At 38.4% G+C, this 19,416-nt stretch overlaps 1 protein-coding gene and 1 long non-coding RNA gene across 6 annotated transcripts in view; one reads left to right on the forward strand and one right to left on the reverse strand.

The window, feature by feature from the left end:
- Positions 1 to 932: 932 nt before the first annotated feature.
- LOC106851130 (uncharacterized) lies at positions 933 to 8,812 on the reverse strand. 3 transcript variants are annotated; one of them, XR_015799665.1, is made up of 5 exons: positions 8,182 to 8,809; positions 7,168 to 7,274; positions 5,807 to 5,921; positions 4,766 to 4,986; positions 933 to 2,204 (listed from the first exon to the last, which is right to left on the reverse strand). It is a non-coding gene; the product is annotated as an uncharacterized LOC106851130 (long non-coding RNA). The 3 variants fall into 3 exon arrangements; XR_015799666.1 differs by having other exon boundaries at positions 4,680 to 5,921; positions 8,182 to 8,812; XR_015799667.1 differs by lacking the exon at positions 8,182 to 8,809 and having other exon boundaries at positions 4,680 to 4,986; positions 5,807 to 7,602.
- BNC2 (basonuclin zinc finger protein 2) overlaps positions 7,527 to 19,416 on the forward strand; it is a 333,043-nt gene continuing 321,153 nt past the window's right edge. The window contains exon 1 of one of the 3 annotated variants that reach the window (XM_088157179.1): positions 7,527 to 7,619. Coding sequence is in view for 2 of the 3 variants with exons in the window: in XM_088157176.1 (XP_088013302.1) it covers positions 8,076 to 8,087 (12 nt within the window). In the remaining variant the exon portion in view is untranslated. Of the gene's footprint in view, positions 7,620 to 8,034; positions 8,088 to 9,142; positions 9,282 to 19,416 lie in introns of those variants that run through there. The other 2 variants (XM_088157176.1, XM_014872199.2) reach the window with 2 other exon arrangements.

A 19,416-nucleotide genomic window follows, 5' to 3' on the forward strand; every position in this document is an offset into this window, starting at 1 on the left:
TTTGTTGCAAAAGTATTTTCTATTGGAGTCTGGAAAAATGTATCTAGTTGTATGCCTTTACACAGATTTCCAGATTAAATGCCTTCTAAAACTATACATGGAGGACCAGATGTCTATGCCTTTCCTCTGCATAAATGGGGCACTCCAATTAAAGATCATCTTTCCTTTTGGATATAGCATTTGCTTTAGCTTTAATTTTAAAGCAATTGTTTCAATTCTATCAACATCGCTTACAAAAGCACTAAGCAATGCTTTCTTGTATGTGTGTGTTTGTGGCTGGTCTGTAAAAGCAATGAAGTCACAGAAGAAGGACATTATTTTTTTGTCTTTTAAGACAAATACATTAATTGACTTAGAAGAGCCTAGACTATGCAGTTTCCCTCTAAAAAATGTGACTTGGGTTCTATTCTTTAAACTTTTAGGGAGAAGGAAAAAAAAAGAAAGAAGAAAACATACTGAAACCCTGAGCTATCCTATATTATTAAAGACTAGAAAAGGAAATAGCAACAACATTATGGGAGGCACTGACAATATAGCTTGGATTCATGTACTCTGCACATTATCAAAACCCATAGAACTGTATCTGCTATGCTATCTGAAGACTCTGCTAATTAATTCTGTGATTAGGAGTAGCAAACCTGATATTTCCTTTTTTTTTTTTTTTGCTAGACATGTCATTGAACTGAAGATGCCACAGAACTGCTAACTTTGTAAGAGTTGTTGCCATAGTTCTTATGTCACAGCTTGTGCTAGTTCTTCTTCAGTAGCAATGTATTTGCTACCAGTGGAATAACAATTAATTTGCAGTAATAGGTCAGCCAGAAGAAAATTAATCAAAATGATCTGTGAAACAATGTTGCCTTCTTGGCTTGGGACAGGTTGTAGAACCGCTTAAAATTTAAAATATATGCTGTCTAGATCACAAAGGCAAGCAGAGTAATAACCTTTTTTACTTACATGTATCCAACATAAAATGGCTTTTGCTTGTACACGGTGTATTCATTTACAGAAGTCATAGAGGATACATGCACGTGAAAGCTATTCAGGTACACCAAGAAATCACAAACAAGAGAATTAAAATATTCAGTGTATACACCATAATTTTACAAAGAAAATATCAGCTGCTACAGACTCAGTGTCATACTCTAAGAATAGCCACTCTTTCTGTGTGAGTATTTCAGAGTTTCTTGCAGTGCTTAAAAAATGTTAGCTTCTTATGTTTCTTCCTTAGAGCCAATGCCCCATCCCCATCATCTCTAGCTCTACTCTGAACAGAGGTATTTCTTAACAGTACTGGTAGGGTGAATTACACAAGTGCAATTAACTTTAATAGTAGAATACATACTTGAAATCAAATATACTGAAAGACTCTCGTGCTCTGCATAATTAGTTTAAACTCACAAAAAATACAAGTTACCGATGTTGAAAGATAAGTATTTTAAGTTTAAACTGATGTTAAAATACTTTGAGGGTTCAAAAAGAGCCATTTAGACAATTGTTCACTATTTTCCTTATTTTCCCTGTCCATCCATACACATATTGAATAAATTCCTCTAATTAATTTCATACACATATACAAACACACACATACACACACTGGTGGGGCCACAAATTTGGAGAAATTGGTTCAAGGTCAAGACCAACACTTTGGATGTGAAATCAAACTAACTGAAAGTGGGGCAGCCAATAAACAAAGGAAATTCAGAGTTCTATCTGGATAGCACTGTCAATTGTGAGCAGTATTTGGCTTATGCCAGGGGTAGAAGTGCATGGATGAAAAATACTTCAAAAAGGAAACCAGTTTTTGGACACAGTATTTTAATTTCCTATTTTCTCCAGATTCCTAGGATTTAAAGTAATACCAATAGCAAAGCCTACACCTTCTTTTTGTAATTGTACCTCACCAAAATGAACAAATACAGTAAGGGTATTAGATGTCCCCAACAAAGTGTTTATAATAAAAGCAGCGAGAGTACCTGGTATTCTAATTAGATCTTTGGACGTGAGGGTTAGAATAAGGCTCAAATTCAAACAAGACCTGTTAAGCATCTGCTATTAGAGTAGTTGAATCCACCGCTAGAAGAGGTCAAAATCTAAAAGTTGGTCTTTTGTAAGAAGGCAAGGATCAAGCTGTCAGTTCTTCTGCCTTCTTTTCTTTCTCATGACATGAAGATCAAATAGTATTGTAATGTCTGAAGCAATTACTAAAAAATAAAAATAAAAGGGAATAGAGAAGTTATGATGGATCAGGAATCTTTATACCATATTATTTAAAGCCTGCTTTAATGCTCTGTACTATATTCAGCTTAGGTTGTCACATCTACATTAAGCCACCATTTAAGCAAAGTGTGAATAGCAGGAAAATAATTTTTCTAAAAGTAGGGAAGTCTTAGCAGTAATCTTTCAAGACTAGACATGAAAGATTTTGTGATTTGCCCTGCCATATAATATAATTTTTGTTGTTTTTAAGATACTGAGCCACCAATCACTATTAGCTCTGACTGGGACATTTTATTTGTTAAAACAAATTTATGATATCAAGCTAAGCACAAATACTCGTTGTAAGGTACCAGGATGAAATAAGTAAAAACCCATCAACAATTAGAGCTCAAGACAAAAGCAGTTAAACCGGGTAAGAAAAAAGAGAAACTTTCCCATTGTGCTCACAAGTAACTCTCCAAGGCAATAATTTTTGACTGGTGTAATATAAGGAAAACAAATGGTAAAACACTAAGAGAACTCAAAAACATTGAGATTCACTTGGGAAAAATACTCTCAAGTGTTATATGAGATAAGCTGAAACATATTCCAGAATGCATATAGAACACTACGTGTGGTCTCTGACTAGCATTTACTACGTTACAGAAAACAATTTTGATGGACAAAGATTGGAAGTGACAACAGAGAAAGAGAGCTCTTAAATGTAAACATATGTATTCTTATTGGAGAAAGGATGATAATAGAACTACCAAATAGATCCAAAACATTTAACTTTTTTTACTACCATAAGTGAGTTGCTGAAACTTAGTACACCATATTCCCTTCATCTCTAAAGTTGAATAGGTGAAGAGTTGAATAGTTTTGTTTCTTAGCTTATGTTTAAAATCTTCTAGTGTCCCTTACAGAAACTGTGGTAGAACTACAAAGTAACATCTATATCTATTGCTTTTAATATATATTCTTTCTGCTGAGCTCACACAGTCCTGGAAGCATATTTGTCTTAAAGAACATCTGCTAATGCTTTGGGGAAAGTTTAGGATAAATCAAACTGTGGTAGCAATCTCCAGAAGAGGGTTAGAAAATATTTGGTACTGAGGATATAGTACAAAAAGAAAAAAAGATGGATACATTGCAGACAACCTTTTTTCATTCCCCAAAACTACCATACTACCATTATGACTGGAAGGATTTAGCAACATTGAAGTGCTGGAAAGGCTTTGAATCACCTTCAATATTTTAGTGCAAGAGGCAAAGGAAACATAATTAGCTATTTTTATTTCACGTCTTCCATGACAAAAATACTTTTTGACTCAGAACACTACAGTATCAGTATTGTGATTTGACATAGTTTCATGAGCTTAATACTGAATTTTGACAGATGGCTAGCAGGGGTTAGAAAGTTTTGTGTTCAGTAGTTAAGAAATGTTATCATTACAAGTATGTACACAATATTATTTCAGCCTTTCGATGTGATGTGTACACAGCATCGGAAATTGCATGATCGTGTACTGTTTTCTTCCTGCAACATGTGTATCAAGTACAGACAAACTATGACATTCTCTAAACAGACTGCCTGTATGAATGGAGCTTCTTTCCTAATATTCCTGCTTCATTTACTGCTAAAGTTTTAAGGTGTGTGATAAACAAGAGAGAAAAGAAAGACGGAACCAGGGTTAAAGCAGATGAAGCAGTTAAACTTCATCCTGGAGATTTTGATTCTACCCCTGTCTCCAAGCTCCTGTGTGATCCTGTGCAACTGACTTTAAACAAAATGTTTACAGTTCATCCCTAGTTTTCCACATCTTGTCTCAGGCCCCTGGGGTTCAGAGCTATGTTTAGGTGAACCCCTTCAGAAGTAGCATCCTTGATACTCTGCCAATATAATGTCAAACTTCAAATACCATCAGGAAATTACAGTTTGCCTAAGAAACCTTTAGACCCCTTTTTATAATAAATGCTCAGATATTGTCTCCTTATCAGATTTTTGACAATGGCTGAAGTTCCCCAGATATCATAATGTGATAGACTAACTAGCATAAAACTCAAACAAAAATGCCTAAAAAGAGGAAAAAATTTAAAAGAAAAAAGGGAAAAGAGGAATCTTTAACAGGAAGTAGGAGCCTATCCTTTGTAAGTCATGCTGTAAGTCAGGCCAACTCTTACAAGTAACACTTAGCATAGGAATTTAGTACAAATATTCAGTATGTATATGGATGGTACAGTCATATTCCTAAATAAAATGAATAATCAGATTAGGACTTCATGATGGCATTGGTCCAAAATATTGATGGGTATTTTTGGAATGGATTCTTTGTCCCAGTACAACTTGCAGATTACAGAAAACAGGTTTCATTTTCAAGACTGGAAATAATTTCTCTGTTGGAGATTTTTTTCCACCAGTAAACTCTTTCTTCATTTACATTTCAATTATACCATCCTCTAGAAGTGTTCTGTCATACCTTGCCACCCATCAGAATATGGAAGATTTCAGTTTGGTATCTTGATATAGTCCCTTTCAGGACCGGTGCCTTCTGTCCCACCTCACCTCTGTTTGCTCTGTGGGCAAATCCTCTGGACCACACCTCCAGGTTTGCAAAACGGGCAAGATTCAAGTGAAGCATAAATTCCTTCTGTGAGAAATTGGATCAAGACAGCAGAGAAATACCACACTCTAGAGACATCACAATACAGATGAATTATGGTTCCATTCTTCTCAAGTTGCAGTTACTACTCAGACTCTAATTTGCAATAGCTTGGTGCTCCAATCTGTGAAAAACAAAAACAACAAACCAACCAAGAAAAAGCAAAAAAGACCCAAACCAACCAAATGAAAAAGCCATCCTCAAACCCAAAAATCTCCCCAAACTCCAACAAACATAAAAAACCCCTGAAGAAAATTATTTTACTTTCTAACTTTGTTCACACTAATAAATCTCAGATAAGGAATACTACTAATTCTTTACTTTGGTCATATCTGGTTTTGAAGGAAAATTACAGAGAGAAAGACTTGCAGACTGTGTATCTCTGTTGATGAGGCTGTTGGAGACACTGTTTTCTTCATGAAAAGATACCATTAGACTAAGAGGCAAATAAAAGTTTAGGCGTTGCACTTACTCCCTGAAACCTTACATATAATATCCAAAATTTAAGGTAATTACACACATTGAGAAGTCATAAGACAGTTTTGTGACACACCATGAGTCTGTACACTGTCTTTTGAGACTGAACTGCAAGCAAAGGTATATTGTAATCATTTCCCACAATATCAATGATGTGCTGATTTCATAGTCACTGCAGCACTATAAAGAAACAAAGGTACTGTGCATGTGGATGGTATAGTATTTTAACACAGGCTCTATCTTCTTAGTTTTATCTCAGGATATACTACACAGTAGACAAACATGAAAGCAAGAACTCAATGGAAATCTAAACCACTAATGTATACGCAACTGAAAGCATGAATTTGAAAGATGAAAAATTTCAGAAAAACCTGGAGGTTGTTCAGTCTGGAAACTAATGATGCTATGTATTCAAATGCTACCAGACAGTTATTTTGGTACTAATCCTATATGCGGAAGTGTCTTACTCGACAGTCTTTATCCTGTAATGCCATACTGTCAGCCCAGGAATCAGAACTCCCAACAGTCAGCTCGCCTCCAGCCATTTTACCTCCTCATCAGCTTTCAAGAGGCTGTAATATACTGCCAATACAAAAGACATTGGCTTATTGACAGGTGGAAGAAAAAAAAAGTTTTAAAAACACTGAATCACATATCAAGCAAGATAACAAAGGAGTAACTCCATGAAGCTTTATTAGTTTTCATATAAAATTACTTAAAGTCTTTAAAAATAATGTAACTGGAAGCTATTAATGATTGTGCTACACTTAGAGGCTCTTTAAAATGACAGATCAGAGATTAGATAAAATTTTTTTATTGATATAGGCTATTATCAATGTAAACTACTCATTTAGTGCATATAGAAATATATTCTTCAAATGCCAAGCCCCAGCTTAAAAAAAAATATTTTCCAAAGTAGTAAGGAAATCTGGTTTTAAATTTAGTTGAATGGTCATCTACCTACTCTAATACTTTCCTTTCATAAAGTTGCAACCATTTATAACCTTCGATTCACTTCGGGGAAACTGCGCAGTGAAGATTAGCCTTGTAACGGGCACAGCGTATCTTTATTCTAGCAGGTGACCATGCCTTTTGCAAACCAAGGTTGCAGCACTCTATTTTTAATTTGCATCAGACTGCTTTGACCCTTCCCTCCTTCCTGTGAGTAGAGGTGGTTGTGAGGCTCTGAAGGCTTTGACCACGAGGGGGCTGTGTGAACACAATTTTTTGGCAACTTCTTGGCCCTTCCCTGGTTCAAAAGGGCAAATCGTTTTTATGTACGATAAAATGTGACTTTGAAATAATTAACAAGGTTTTTCTTATCTCTCCCCTTTGACAGAAAATGCACTAAGTCATGGCTTAATTAGTCCCGTGATTTTATTTTTGTTTTGTTTTGTTTTTTTTTGTTTTAGAATGACTATAGATTACTCAAAATCTTCATTGGTCATGGCACTTGTATAAAAACTCCAGAATTCTGATGAACGCAAAATCCTTTTGAATTGTCGTTTGGAAAAAATGCCCTTAAAGATCAAAACTAATCCTGATGAAGTGTGGACACTGCAAACCTGTCCATAAGCTGATACATATTATGCCTAATCAAGGTATCCGACAAGTACCCAGAAAACAAAAATAATTTTTCACGGAAACAGACATTGAGATGTATTATAACGGGTTTTATGAAAAAAATAGTTTTGATACTAATACAGATAATTTACCCTTCTCTCTTCTGACAGGCATAGGAAAGAAGTAATAAAGATGCCAAAATATGGTAACAAGCTTGGGAAGTTGGCAATTCCCGGGGACATGCCGTTCATTACAGCAAGCTTACTGTGAGTTCAGTCCATAGCAGATGCAGGAAAAATCAGGAGTGCAGACGGCTACCTCCCATCTTCTCTCAATTTTTCTCAGTTTGTGCTAGGTCATCTGAGTGTCCAGCTACACCAAAAGGGAGCAAAATGTTCTATCTGTGTTTCACATCGCCTGGGAAGTTCTCCTCACGTTCACTTTTTAACGGTCCGGTCGTGTTTAAACCTCGTGTATAAACCTCGTGTTTACACGGCGCCTGACGAGGGGAGCTGGTTTTGACCGCACTGGTGACCCTCAGCGCCTTCTCAGGCCGGACACGAGGGACAGCCGGGCTGGGCCGCCCGTCCCCGCAGGTGAAGCCTGACAGCTCTCAGCCACCTTCCCCCGACCGAGCAGCCCGTGCGACGCGGGTCGGCTCTGCCAGCCCCTCGGCGCCGCCGGCGGGGCTCGCGTGGAGACCGGCGCTTCGAACCGGTAAGGGAAGGTTTCCGAGGGGGCAGCGGGGGCTGAGGGCCGGCAGCGCGGTGCCCCGCGCCCTGCCCGGCTCCGTGCGGAGCGGCGCGGCCCGATCCGCCGGCGGCCGCGGGAGGGCGCGGAGCTCCCGGCCCGCCCCGCGCCCCCGCGGGAGCGCGCCCGGCCGGCCGCCCTGTGCCTGCGCGCCCAGTCAGGGCCGCGGCGGCGGCTGCGCTTCCACGGCGCCGCCGGGGCAGGGTTTCGCTCGGTTTGGCTCCGTGTCACACACAGATGTGACTCTTGTCTGTTCCCTGCGAACGTACAACCGTGACGGCTCACCTCCTCCCGCCTCCCTTACCCACCCCCACCCCTCCGCAGAAAAAAAAAAAAAAAAAAAAAATCCCACCCTTTTACAAAATATTTCCTCAGATCCCACACCGAGCAGCAGCCGCCGCCGCCGCAGAGCCCTGGGAGCTGATGGAGCAATGGGTGGGAAGCGGGAAACCGGCACCACGAGCAAAAACTTCGCCTAACTTTTCCCTTCCTTTCTAACGCTCTTCCCTCTTCCCCTCCGGATCCTTACCCCCTCCTCTGGGCTACGCTCCATTTTCCGCCGTCTCTCTGCCCCCTCTCAGCCCTCCCTCCGGCTTTCTTTCGCATTGCCGCCTTCCCTCTCGCTCCAGCAGCGCCTGGAGCCGATAAGGAAGAGGAGAAGCTGCGGGAGGGACTGCAGCCGCTCGAGGAGCAGCGGGGCGGAGGACGGGAAGGCGAAAGGGGGCAGAGGAGCCTGAGGGGCGGCAGCCCCGCGCGGCGCCGCCGGCCGCCCTCGCCACAAAGTTGGCGGCGGTCTCTGGGTGTTTTTGACAGCTGGGCGCGGGCGGCCTCTGCCGCGGCCCCCGCCTGGCACAGAAAGTTTGCGGGGGAGGGAGCAGGCAGATGGAAGGGGAAAGAGCAGTCGGGGGTGTGTGTGTGAAAAAATAACTCCTCTGCCTCCCTGCCTGTCGCCCTCGCCCGAGAGCGCGGGGTTAGAAGGAAGCAGCGCTGCCCTCTCGGACCCGCTCTCAGCCTCCCCCCGCCGCCTCCCCTTCCCCAGCCAAAGATCCCAACAACAACAAACAAACCTGTGGAGGCTCTGACCCGAACCTGGGTCCCTCCTCCCATCACTTCCAGCTCTCCGCTGAAAGCTCTTTCTCTTTCTTTCTTCCTGCTGCTCGGGCTGAACTTTGGGGGCTGAAGTTTTGAGAGAGTCAGAGAGAGAGGGTGTGGGGGGTGTGGGGGCAGAAAGAGACTGTCGCTGCTGCTGCAGCTGCTGGTTTTCTTGGTTTTTGTTTTGTTTTGGTTTTTGTGTGTGTGTGTGTGTGTGTGTCGGTCAGGGTGGGTTTTTTTGTTGGTTTTTTTTTGTTGTTTTTTTTTTTGTTGGTTGGTTGTTTTTTGGGGGCTTCCTTTATTTTATTTTATTTTTTTTTTTTGAGGGTGAAAAGTATTTTTATAAATCTCCGGTTTTAGTTCAAATCACCTGGGGGGTGGGGGGTGGGGGGGGGTGGAGGGAAGGAGAAAGAGAAGAGGGGAAAGAGAGAGAAGTGTAGTGCTGAGAGCCCAGAGGCAAAAGGAAGGGTGCAGGCACTGCCGCTGAGAGGAGATCGAGAGACAGGGGGTGCACTTGACAACCAGCATGCAGAGATGGTAAGAAGTTTCCAGCAGCCTTTCGTTTTCATTGTAGCCTTTACTTTGGTTTGATTTGATTAATAAATTGTGCAGTAACACAAGCAGCCCTGCTTGCTATCGATGTTTCACAGCCTTCAAAGAAACAAGCAGTTGGGCAAGGCGAAGTAGGGAGATAATAAATAAATAAATCAGCTCTGTGCTGCGTGGATTGGGGGAAAAAATGTCTAAGAGGTTGTGCTAAACTTTAAGTGAGTTTGGGGTGTTAAAATGGGATGGCCACATGCTTTTTACCGCCTCCTTCCTTGCTCCAAAGATGAGGAGCTAGTGTAAAAAAAAGTGTTTGCGGATGGAGGGAGGGAGAGTGAAGGTGGAGTGGGATTGAGTCGGACATACGGTGGTCTGATCTATTTTGGCCACCACTTTCTGCTCGGAAATACGTACGGTTTGCACACAATGTAAAGGTAACCCTTGAGAGCGGGAAGGAGCTCTGTGTTCGCGTGTGAAACATCGCCTGCGGCAGGGAGACAGGAGTGTAAATCCACCTTCCCTCCGAAACTCTTTTTTTTGTTGTGCATGTGCTTGCAGTTTGCACCTCTCCAATCAGCGATTGCTAACAGAACTTGGAGAGTTATGCTGATGCCCTAACTGTAAAGGGGAAGGTGGAGCCCCTCAGAAACCAACTTTGAACAAGTTTTTGCTGCTTATTTCATGTGCTGTGTACATGCACATCTCCTTTACAGTAGGGGTTTTGCAAAGCAAGGTTTGGCTTTTAATTTAAAAATTAAAAGTCGAAATGGCCGAGGACGTCATTTGACTGAAGTCCGTTTGTCTGGGTTGTGATATGAGGTCAGGTTAGACAGCTGTGAAAGACAAGCTCATTTAAGCCGTGACTACACTTAACATGCAGAATGATAACTGTTCATGTTAACACATGGACCGACCTCAGCTGGTGATGAACGGTGATCATCCCATATTCAGTGAAGTAGTATGTTTCCAGTCATACTGCTCTGCTTTCAGTCAGCTTTTGTCACCTCACTCCAGGGATGTTACAGAGCTGTCTTGTGTGCCTTGAGTATACACATACATATGTACATGCACACACACAAGTGTGTGTATGTGTATATACATCTATATATTTATCTACTTATGTATGTGTATGTTTCTGCATGCATACAGTACTCAAACTAGATAGCGAATGTCTGTGTGAATGGAGTTTACGATGGTTTGTGTTTTTCCCTTCTCTCCCTAACATGACATGTCTTGTTTCAGTGATCAAAGCCACAATTGGAGTGTAGGAGATGCAACTGTCAAATGTAGACAACAAGGAAAAAAAAAAAAAAAAAAAGAAAAAAAGGCAGGGAGAAAAAGCAGCATGTGCCCAGGACTGTGGTTACAGTAACACTGACAGAAATTAAAGTGGTTTTGAAAGCAGCATGCGATTTATGATGGTTCCCATTTACCCTAGAGTCAAGCTGTTGTAAAATTGATGCACAAAAGACATCATGTAGTAATCTAGTGTACCCAGGATTAAAGTGGCAACAAGCATCTTTTTTGTGTGTCTGACGGTTAAAATGGTTGGAAGCTATTTTTTTAAGTATGAAATCAAGGCAGAATATTACTTACTTCTTTTCTTAATCTGTATGTTAGCTGTTTATAGTAGTTGCTGAAATATTTTTTAGTGGAAGTGGGCTTATATTTCTCACTATATTCCGTTTCTCCCCTCTGTATTATATAACCCATGTCCATAGACAGATTATAAAATGGGTAGCATTTTTGTCATAGATTACAAATGTTCACAGTTTAATTACGGAGTTCATTTCAGACAGTAATATTTAATAAGCCTGATCAGCATACCTGCACAAGAATACCCAGTTCCTGCAAAAGTATGTGGATCTTTTCTTGCCCTTAAAAATGGCTGGATTTTTAAATCTGAAATTTAATGGGGCATATGTGCTCTCTGATATACTGTAGTTTCATTTTAAACTGTCTGGTATTAATGAGCTAACTAGCTCTATGCATGTTCTGCTTTAAAATTCTAAAGTGCATGAATTTTAAAACCTGTTGAAAATTTCAAATTACTCATCTTTACCTGATCCATGTGTAGAAAAGTCTTAAGCATAAATAATAAACTATTTGTTATGAGCAAATTTTGAACCTACTTTTAAGACTTGGAATTGTGAAAGTGTTTCTTAAGCACACATTTTGTACACGTAATAGAAAAATCCTGCCTTGGTACACTGTTTTGTAAAAAATACAACAGTGTGACATTTTAGGGGAAAAAAATTTAGGAGAAGATCTATGCCTTAATTGCATTACATTTTTATTTTTGAGGCATTTGAGAAAGACGAGTATGCAATTGCAGTAAACAAAGTAAAGAAACAGACAAAAGCAGAGATGGCTATTGCTGTATTAAAATGTAAATGTTACAGTTTGAATTTTCTAGTGAGTTTTTGAGTTCAGTGCTTTACATAACATTTTGTCCTAATCTTGCTTGCTGTCAGAGATGTTTCATGGTTGTGCAATTGCTGCAGTCAAGAATGCCAATTTGCATTCCAGGAGTGTCATTTGATTACTTTTATCTACACAGCTCGAAGACCAGCCCAGACCTCTCATTTCATCTTGCCATGTCACGAGTCAGTGCTGTGTCCTCTTTTCAAAAATCTGCCTGATTTAGACAAGAAAGAAAAGTACTTTCATGTTGCAGCCGCAGTCCCCTGCTAACTTGTCAGCAGCAGGATATGATTCACTTGGGCCCAGAAGAATGGTGCAGAGATGAGGGTTAGGCGGTTCAATAAGCCTATGGACAGGTAGTGTGTGACATCCCAAGAGAGCTTAAGTTAATGAAGAACAGGTCTGCTTAGTTCTTCATACTATGACCTGGTGCTGTCCCCACAGTTTTCTCATTTGATCTTTCCCAGCAAATTGATCTTTTCTAGTACTTTTTTGCCTTCCAAGTTAGTCCTTGTGGGACTGAAATTAGCAGAGCAACTTAAGTTGGATAATACAGCTGTTCAGAAAAGAAGAAATTGGACACTAGCTCATAGAGGGGGAGGGGAAAGTAAGCTATTCTTTCTGTTGTTACTGAGAATTCCTTTTTTAAAAAAATACTACAGTTTTATTTTCAAAAACTTCACAATTAACATATTACTTTGGAACTTTGCTTTCTCATTTAATAAAGTTTGTACCAATGGTCCATTGCACACTGCACTAAATGTGTATCATTTAAATGAAACAAACATGCTTGCAGCATAGACTGCAGGTTTGCTTTTGTCAGTTGAACTTGCTTGTTAGAAATGATTTGCTAGTCGGTAATGAGGCTTTTACAGTTGTTGTAAGACATTTTAAATATCAATTGCACATGCCAACTACATTATTTATAGCCTGCTAAATAACTGTAATTCTGTAGTATCCAATACTGAAATGCAGTGGAGATTAAACAATAAAAGCCATTACAAATGGTATGTGTAAATATTATGGTAGGTGAAAGTATAGTCAGCAAATTACCACTGGCATTACTGATTTTCTGGAAAACCAGCATATGCCAACAAATTTATTTTAACTAAGATTTTGTACTTAAAATCTGGGATCTAAATGGGGCTATAGTAATCTCTGTCAGGTTTCATTACATGATTTTTGCACTTGGTAATTGAAAGGTGGACTGGAGCTCTGTGTGTGTGTGTGTGTGTGTGTGTGTGTTTCAATACATACATGGCTAGGTTGTCAAACAATGTAAGATTTCAAATCAGAATTTGGTAAATAAAATGTAAGTTGGAAATGATTGAGAGGGTCTTTAGTATGCTGCACAAGAGTAAGCAGTATTTAACTTTCTGTATTTCACAGCAGATGTTCTCACATATAATCCACATCCTTTCAAGTTGTAGAATTAAAAACACTGCTGAATGGAAACAAGAACATGTATTATGTAAGGGAAATACTGCTCTCACTCTTTTTCTCAGTATTGCTTTTGAAAATGGAAAGGAACTGTAAAGGATCATTGGTCAGTTAAGCTCCTCTGGAGAGCTAGAGGGAGCTTCCGGATTTTATTAGATATTCCATAGGTAAGAAAAAGGGGAAAATATTCTGAATAAGGGGGGGCTGATTACTACCTTTTTCTCAGAGCCAAAGATCTAGAAATTAGACTTTGAGGTGGCTTTATTCTGTGTTATGTGTCTGTATGTCAGTAGAATGTGTGGCTGACTACAGATCTTGTGAATTTCAAACAAAGCAGAAATGACCAACAGCAAAGCAATTACATTAAAACAAGTCCAAGTAAAACATTGGATTTTGTACAAAAACCAAATTTATTTTTCTTTCGTCTCAGAGATGGGCGTTTCTGGCAGTGTCCCTTTCCCTTTTGCACTTTGGACACTGTCACTAGAATGTGAAGTCTTTTCATCACTGAATGTTGTTTAATGAGAGTCCTGACTCTTAGTCTGCAGGTTTGCACAGAACTTTTTATTTAGTGATTTAATTTGATTTAATGTCTACTATTAGTATCTGTTAGGAAAAAAAATGTACAAAAATACAAAAGGTTTCTCATAAAATACAAACCAAATAAGAGTATTTCTGTCATTTTGGAGATGTGTATCACTTCCTAATCTAGCCAGGAATTTGCACTTAATTTAGCAAAATAGCATTTAACATGGCTTAATAAAAAGCATCTGTCTAAACCCTGTATTCTGTGTCAGTTTCATCCCACCTAAATTCTGACATTTTTTCTAAAAATACATTGATCATAATTGCTGCTTGTTATATGGCAGCTTTTATAATTATTACCTTGGACAAACTTATTTACCTTTTCAATAAATTATATAATCCAATAAGATAAAGCACCAGATTTGTCTCCTTTATCTCTCACACAGTAGCTCTCATGATGTGCTGTGCTAGTAAAACCCTTTATTTGTTGATTATTAGAATCTTAGTACACTCAGGAGTTCTGCTGTAATTTAACGTGATTGTTCAAAGAGGTTCTCTCATTTAAAATCTTCCCATAATACTCTCACCACATATTATAAACGTGTATATTTTATACTCCAGATAGATATGTAAATACATTTTTTTTTAAATTCCAGGTAAATCAAGGATTTTGAGAGAGAATTCTTCTCATCTGCAGCATCTATTTCAGCACTTTTCTCTTAAAATATTTTATGTAAAAAGAACTCACACAAGTTCAGGTAACGATCAGATCTGCTTCTGATTTGTTACTTTAGAGAGTTCTTTCTGTTTCTTTAAATATTTTTAATGTCCTACTATGTACGCAAATCACATTTTTGCAGAAAACTATAAAAAGCTAGAGAAGTTTTAAAACCACGCCGGGCATTGCAATTATTTTTTTCATTATGAAAACCAGAATGTACATAATGCTGATTTGGAAGTCACGAGCCAAGTGAAATCAAAATGCCATAAGCTAACCACTAAAGTTTCTAAGTCACCATGGTCTGGTGCACTGTCTGGAAGTTCAGCTATGTTTTTGCAGAGCATTGCAATTGGTTAGGTCTAGTGTTCTGCTGCATGTAAAACTGTAGAAGCTAGGCCTGTTAGAAAATCTTCAGCTATGGGAAGTTTTAAAGGGTATGCAAAGCATATTATTAGCTGTTATCAGCTGTAAATGAAGCTGGGTGTATGTACAACACCCGTCATGCTGTCAGCTGGAATCACACTGAATTAGTGTTGCAACTTTATTATATTTGTCAAATATGTATTATTTGGAACTTTTGATTTGTGCTCTTAGTCAATGCTCTTTACTGTTGAATACAAAGATGTAACAGCAAACAAAAAACATTTTCCCCTTTTTGTGACCTGACATTTGCCAAAGTGCCCCATGCTGAAATTTCTTTTCAGTATCTTTTTTTTTTTCCTTCCAAAGCCAGACATGTACCCAGACACAAAAGCCTCTGTGTATAGCAAGCTGTTTTAAATATTGTGACTTGACGATGTGCTGTCCTTTCTCGGCTTGAGCCAAGGATCTCTGCTCAGTGTCTGTGGATTACCAAGTCCCTTCTTTATTGTACCTCTTGTCAGCTATTCCTATTCATTTAACCTTTCATTAGTGTCTGCGCAGCTTCACTGTCTGGAAAGGCAAGGAGAAACCTAAAGGCCTACTGTCACAGTTATTAGATTTCTCGGTTACATCCCAGCAACCATAAAGGAGTAAGAGTCAACACTATTGTCATGCATGCTGCTATCCTGGGGTGCAACTCTTCTGTGCATGTCAAGGACATGTGCCACATGTTGATAATGCATCCCGGAGATAAATGCACAACATGGGGGATAAACCAAGGCTGGCACTAATGAACTTTGTAGGAGTTATTGCAAAGACAAACACTTGTGAAGGAATTTCTCTTAAAACGATAAAGAGATGGATTTGCACTAAGTGTTGCCAAGGCTTGTTTGCAAGGTACTTGTCAATCATGTTAGTTTCATTTAAGTGCCATCTACAAAGAAAAAATGTTTTCTATGACTTAGAAATGTGTTGCTTTTCACTTTTTAAGCATCCAGGCTAAAATGTACTTGAAATTGTCCTCAATAATACGCTTATGACTGTTGTTTCGATTTACTAGTTTTTGGATCAAAACCTGCAAATATTTCAAATTACTTGAAAAAAATTGCAAATACTAATTGCAATTTATTTTGAAATATTCTTCTTAGTAAAGCTCAAAAGTTCACTCTTGATTTTATAAAAGCGTTGTCATGGTCTTTTCTGAGGCATAAATTTGGCTGAGAATATCTAGGTGCATTTAAGTAGTTTATTCTACATTTGCTACCCAAAGAGCCAAAATTACTAGTTGTGACACAACTTCCTTATTCTACTGAGGTATGCCCTCCATTGCCATATTTATATACATTTTGATTCTGAAGTTTCTGGAAGCCCATCTTATCCTGTTAACCTAATCTAACTGAACTCTGAGCTATCAGTTTATGTAACAGCAAAAAATACCTGCTTACTCCTGACTTCCCTAGAGTTGACCTTTTAGAATGCATTTTAGTTACATTTTTATCACTAGCATTATAACAATAGTATGTATAACTTCATATGACTTTCATAAGGAGATTTTGGCCAAAACAAGATTAAACCTGTAGATTTATAGTTCAATTATAATTTTAATAAATCTTCTTTGTTCTGTGTAGAACACACATCTCATATTGCCCTATTCACAGCAAGGTTGGAAGTGGAGTAAAGCCACTGAAACCAGTAGAGATAAAGTTTTATGAAACTATTAAATAAAGTCTAGTCACCTCCTTTGCACTTTTCATTGCATGCTAAGGGGATTTTGAAGATTATAAATCTAGTGGGCTACAGGAAAATTCTTTAAAACTTCCTTATTTCAGATAAACATTTTAGATTAACATCATCTGAATGTATGAGAGGTCATAGTTTATTAATAGGAATTCTGTGCTTTTTAACTCTTTGTATTTTTGATATTAAAGAAGTAAAGCCTGACTGCACCTTTTGCTTTAATTCAGAACATGGAATCCAAAGTGACCAGCAGTATAATAGTTGATTGTAGGAACAAGTCCATCCAAAGAAAAATTCGTTTCGGAGAAAATTCAGCAAGAGTAGTCTTTTTATTTTTCTTGTTCAAACACTGAAAACATTTGTAACACTGAAACGTAATTCCACTTTCCTGAAATTAGAAGCTTTTGTATTTTTTGATTTGAATTAGACAAATATTTAAATGAAAAAAAATCTTAAGACATGATCGGGAACAAATATAGAAGCGCCCTTAGTTTAATACATCCTTTCATTACTAGACTGATTTTAGCTTTGATGAGTCTAAAACTTACACATGGTTTCCAAATCAAAGATGAAAGGGCCAGTTAGGAATCAAATAAATTTTCCTGTTGAAATGTAGCATTTGACGTTTAGAAAGATGTGCTCAGCATGATGAACCACTTCTCTTTACTGTAACTAGCCTGGTGATTTTTTTTTGCAATAAAACTGCTTTGAAATTGAATTGAGGTATAATAAATTTAAGGTAAATTAATTTGGAACCCCTGATTAGTGCCATTTTAGAACTAAGGGAAACATTTTCCTGAAAGTGGTTTTTTGCTTCTTATTGTTAAGACATGCAAAATTTCATTGCTAAGTAATTACTTCTGTAGTTGTTTTGATAGACTCTTACTGGCCTAACTTCATTGACTTTGTTGTGGCAGTGTGCCAATTTTATTAAGGAAGGGTTTTGTTATTCATCTCACTGTGCAGTTGCAGGTATATTTCTAATACTAATCAAATGGGCATATACCCCATCTGTATGTTTGAAAAGTTATTATTATGGACAGTAATTTATAATACAGTTGAACACTATTTTTATACTGTTCTGATGCTAATGATATGCTTCTAAAAGTCTACTAATAATACTTAGGTCTCCAAAATCGATTCTGTACAGAATCCTAGAGAGCATTTTGGAAAGTGTTTCGCTGTTCTGGTAAAGATGCTAGGAATTAGAAAAAAATTGCAAATACTATACAAGTAAATGTGCAAACTTTCAACTTTTGTGCTAGGCTATGACTGTATTTCAGTTAGCAGCTGTATTTTGAGCCAATTTTTGAAGATATGTTATTCCTGATATCCTGTGAAATATGCCTGGTCAGAATAAATGACACTACAAGACAGTTGGCTAAGCAATTATATAAGCAATGTGGAGAGGCTGAGTAATTTATGTTTTTCAGCACACAAACTGGCGTGAAGATTTTCCTCTCACTTTGGTGGAAATATTAAAAAGCAATGTGTAAAATCATGTATGTTATATAACTAAAAGTTTCTAAGTGAATTTAAGTCCAAGCTATTGTAATTCACGTGGTAAGATAGAAAGAAAGTGAAGTAGGAACAGGAAGCAATAGCAGATAAGTGATGTGTGATTTAAAGGTTTCTATTCCTTTACTTAAAGTATGTGTATTTTTTAACTTTTGCCGTTGGAATGTAAGTTACAATCTTCTCTATTTCCTCTTATCTACATGTAACTTATATTAGTTTGTATATCAGTTTGTGTATCAGTTTTTATTTACCAGCTGGTATATTTAAAGGATTTGTGATATCAGATGATTCTTCATAAGCAAGAATTTCTTCAGTTCCTGACCAGACACTCAGGGTCAGTATGACATAGCAGGGATGGGAGTGATCTACTGGTTCTTTGTGATTTGGCGTGAGAGTCAGAAAATGGGAAGAAACTGTTCACCGTCTCCTGTAGATTGATGTACAGCCTTTGTGAATACTCTAGTAGTAGTCTTTTAAAAATAAGAGGTGAATAAGAGGCTCTGTGATCCTGGTGACAGCAGGAAAGGAGGTGGGTGGTACTATAATGCTGGAAGCACCTGACAGGCTTCTATCTCTAGTCACCCTAGCAGCAGGATAAGAGGCTTGCCTCTTTACAACTGTGCACAACTTTCCTGTTCTCACATGTTACTTGTATGTGGAATTTCATGGTCCCTTTTCTGCTAAATGATTCACAAGTGTGGGAAGGATGGTGAGATGAGTTTTGTGTAATTTGTGAGTTCCATGCAGTATTTGGAAGCCACTAGGCTCTACAGAGTATTTGTAAATCTGTTAGATAAACATGTGGAACACAGACAGTTACTGTCTTACCATTGTCAAATATGGACAGTCAAAAAAAATCACTTTTCTCATGTAGCAGTTGCTACACTCATGAAGAATCTAATTACAGTAGATCAAACAGTTGCAAGAGAGAAACTCTCTGAGTGATGGAATCAAGAGAGCTACTCTTGTCCTCACCTTCATAGAGTTAAGCCTCAAGATGTGAGGGATACAACTATTCAGACTTCAGTTTTATTCAATAAGTTTTTAGGATTGTTTTTGCTCCTGTTGTGCTAAGTGTATAACAAAAAACCCGACAAATTTAACTCATAACAAGCAAAATCATAAAATCATAGAATGGTTTGGGTTGGAAGGGACCCTGAAAATTGTCTAGTTCCAAATCCCCCCACCATTGGCAGGGACACCATTCACTAGATCAGATTGTTCAAAATCCCATCCAACCTGGCCTTGAACACTTTCAGGGGCAGAATATCCACAGATTGCCTGGACAAGCTGTTCCAGTGCCTCACCACCCTCAAGTAAAGAATTTCTCTTTAATACCTAATCTAAACCTACCCCCTTTCAGTGAGAAGCCATTCCTCTAACATTTCTATGTGAAAA

Source organism: Sturnus vulgaris, chromosome Z (assembly GCF_052056855.1).
Source record: "Sturnus vulgaris isolate bStuVul1 chromosome Z, bStuVul1.hap1, whole genome shotgun sequence".
Lineage (NCBI taxonomy): Eukaryota > Metazoa > Chordata > Aves > Passeriformes > Sturnidae > Sturnus > Sturnus vulgaris.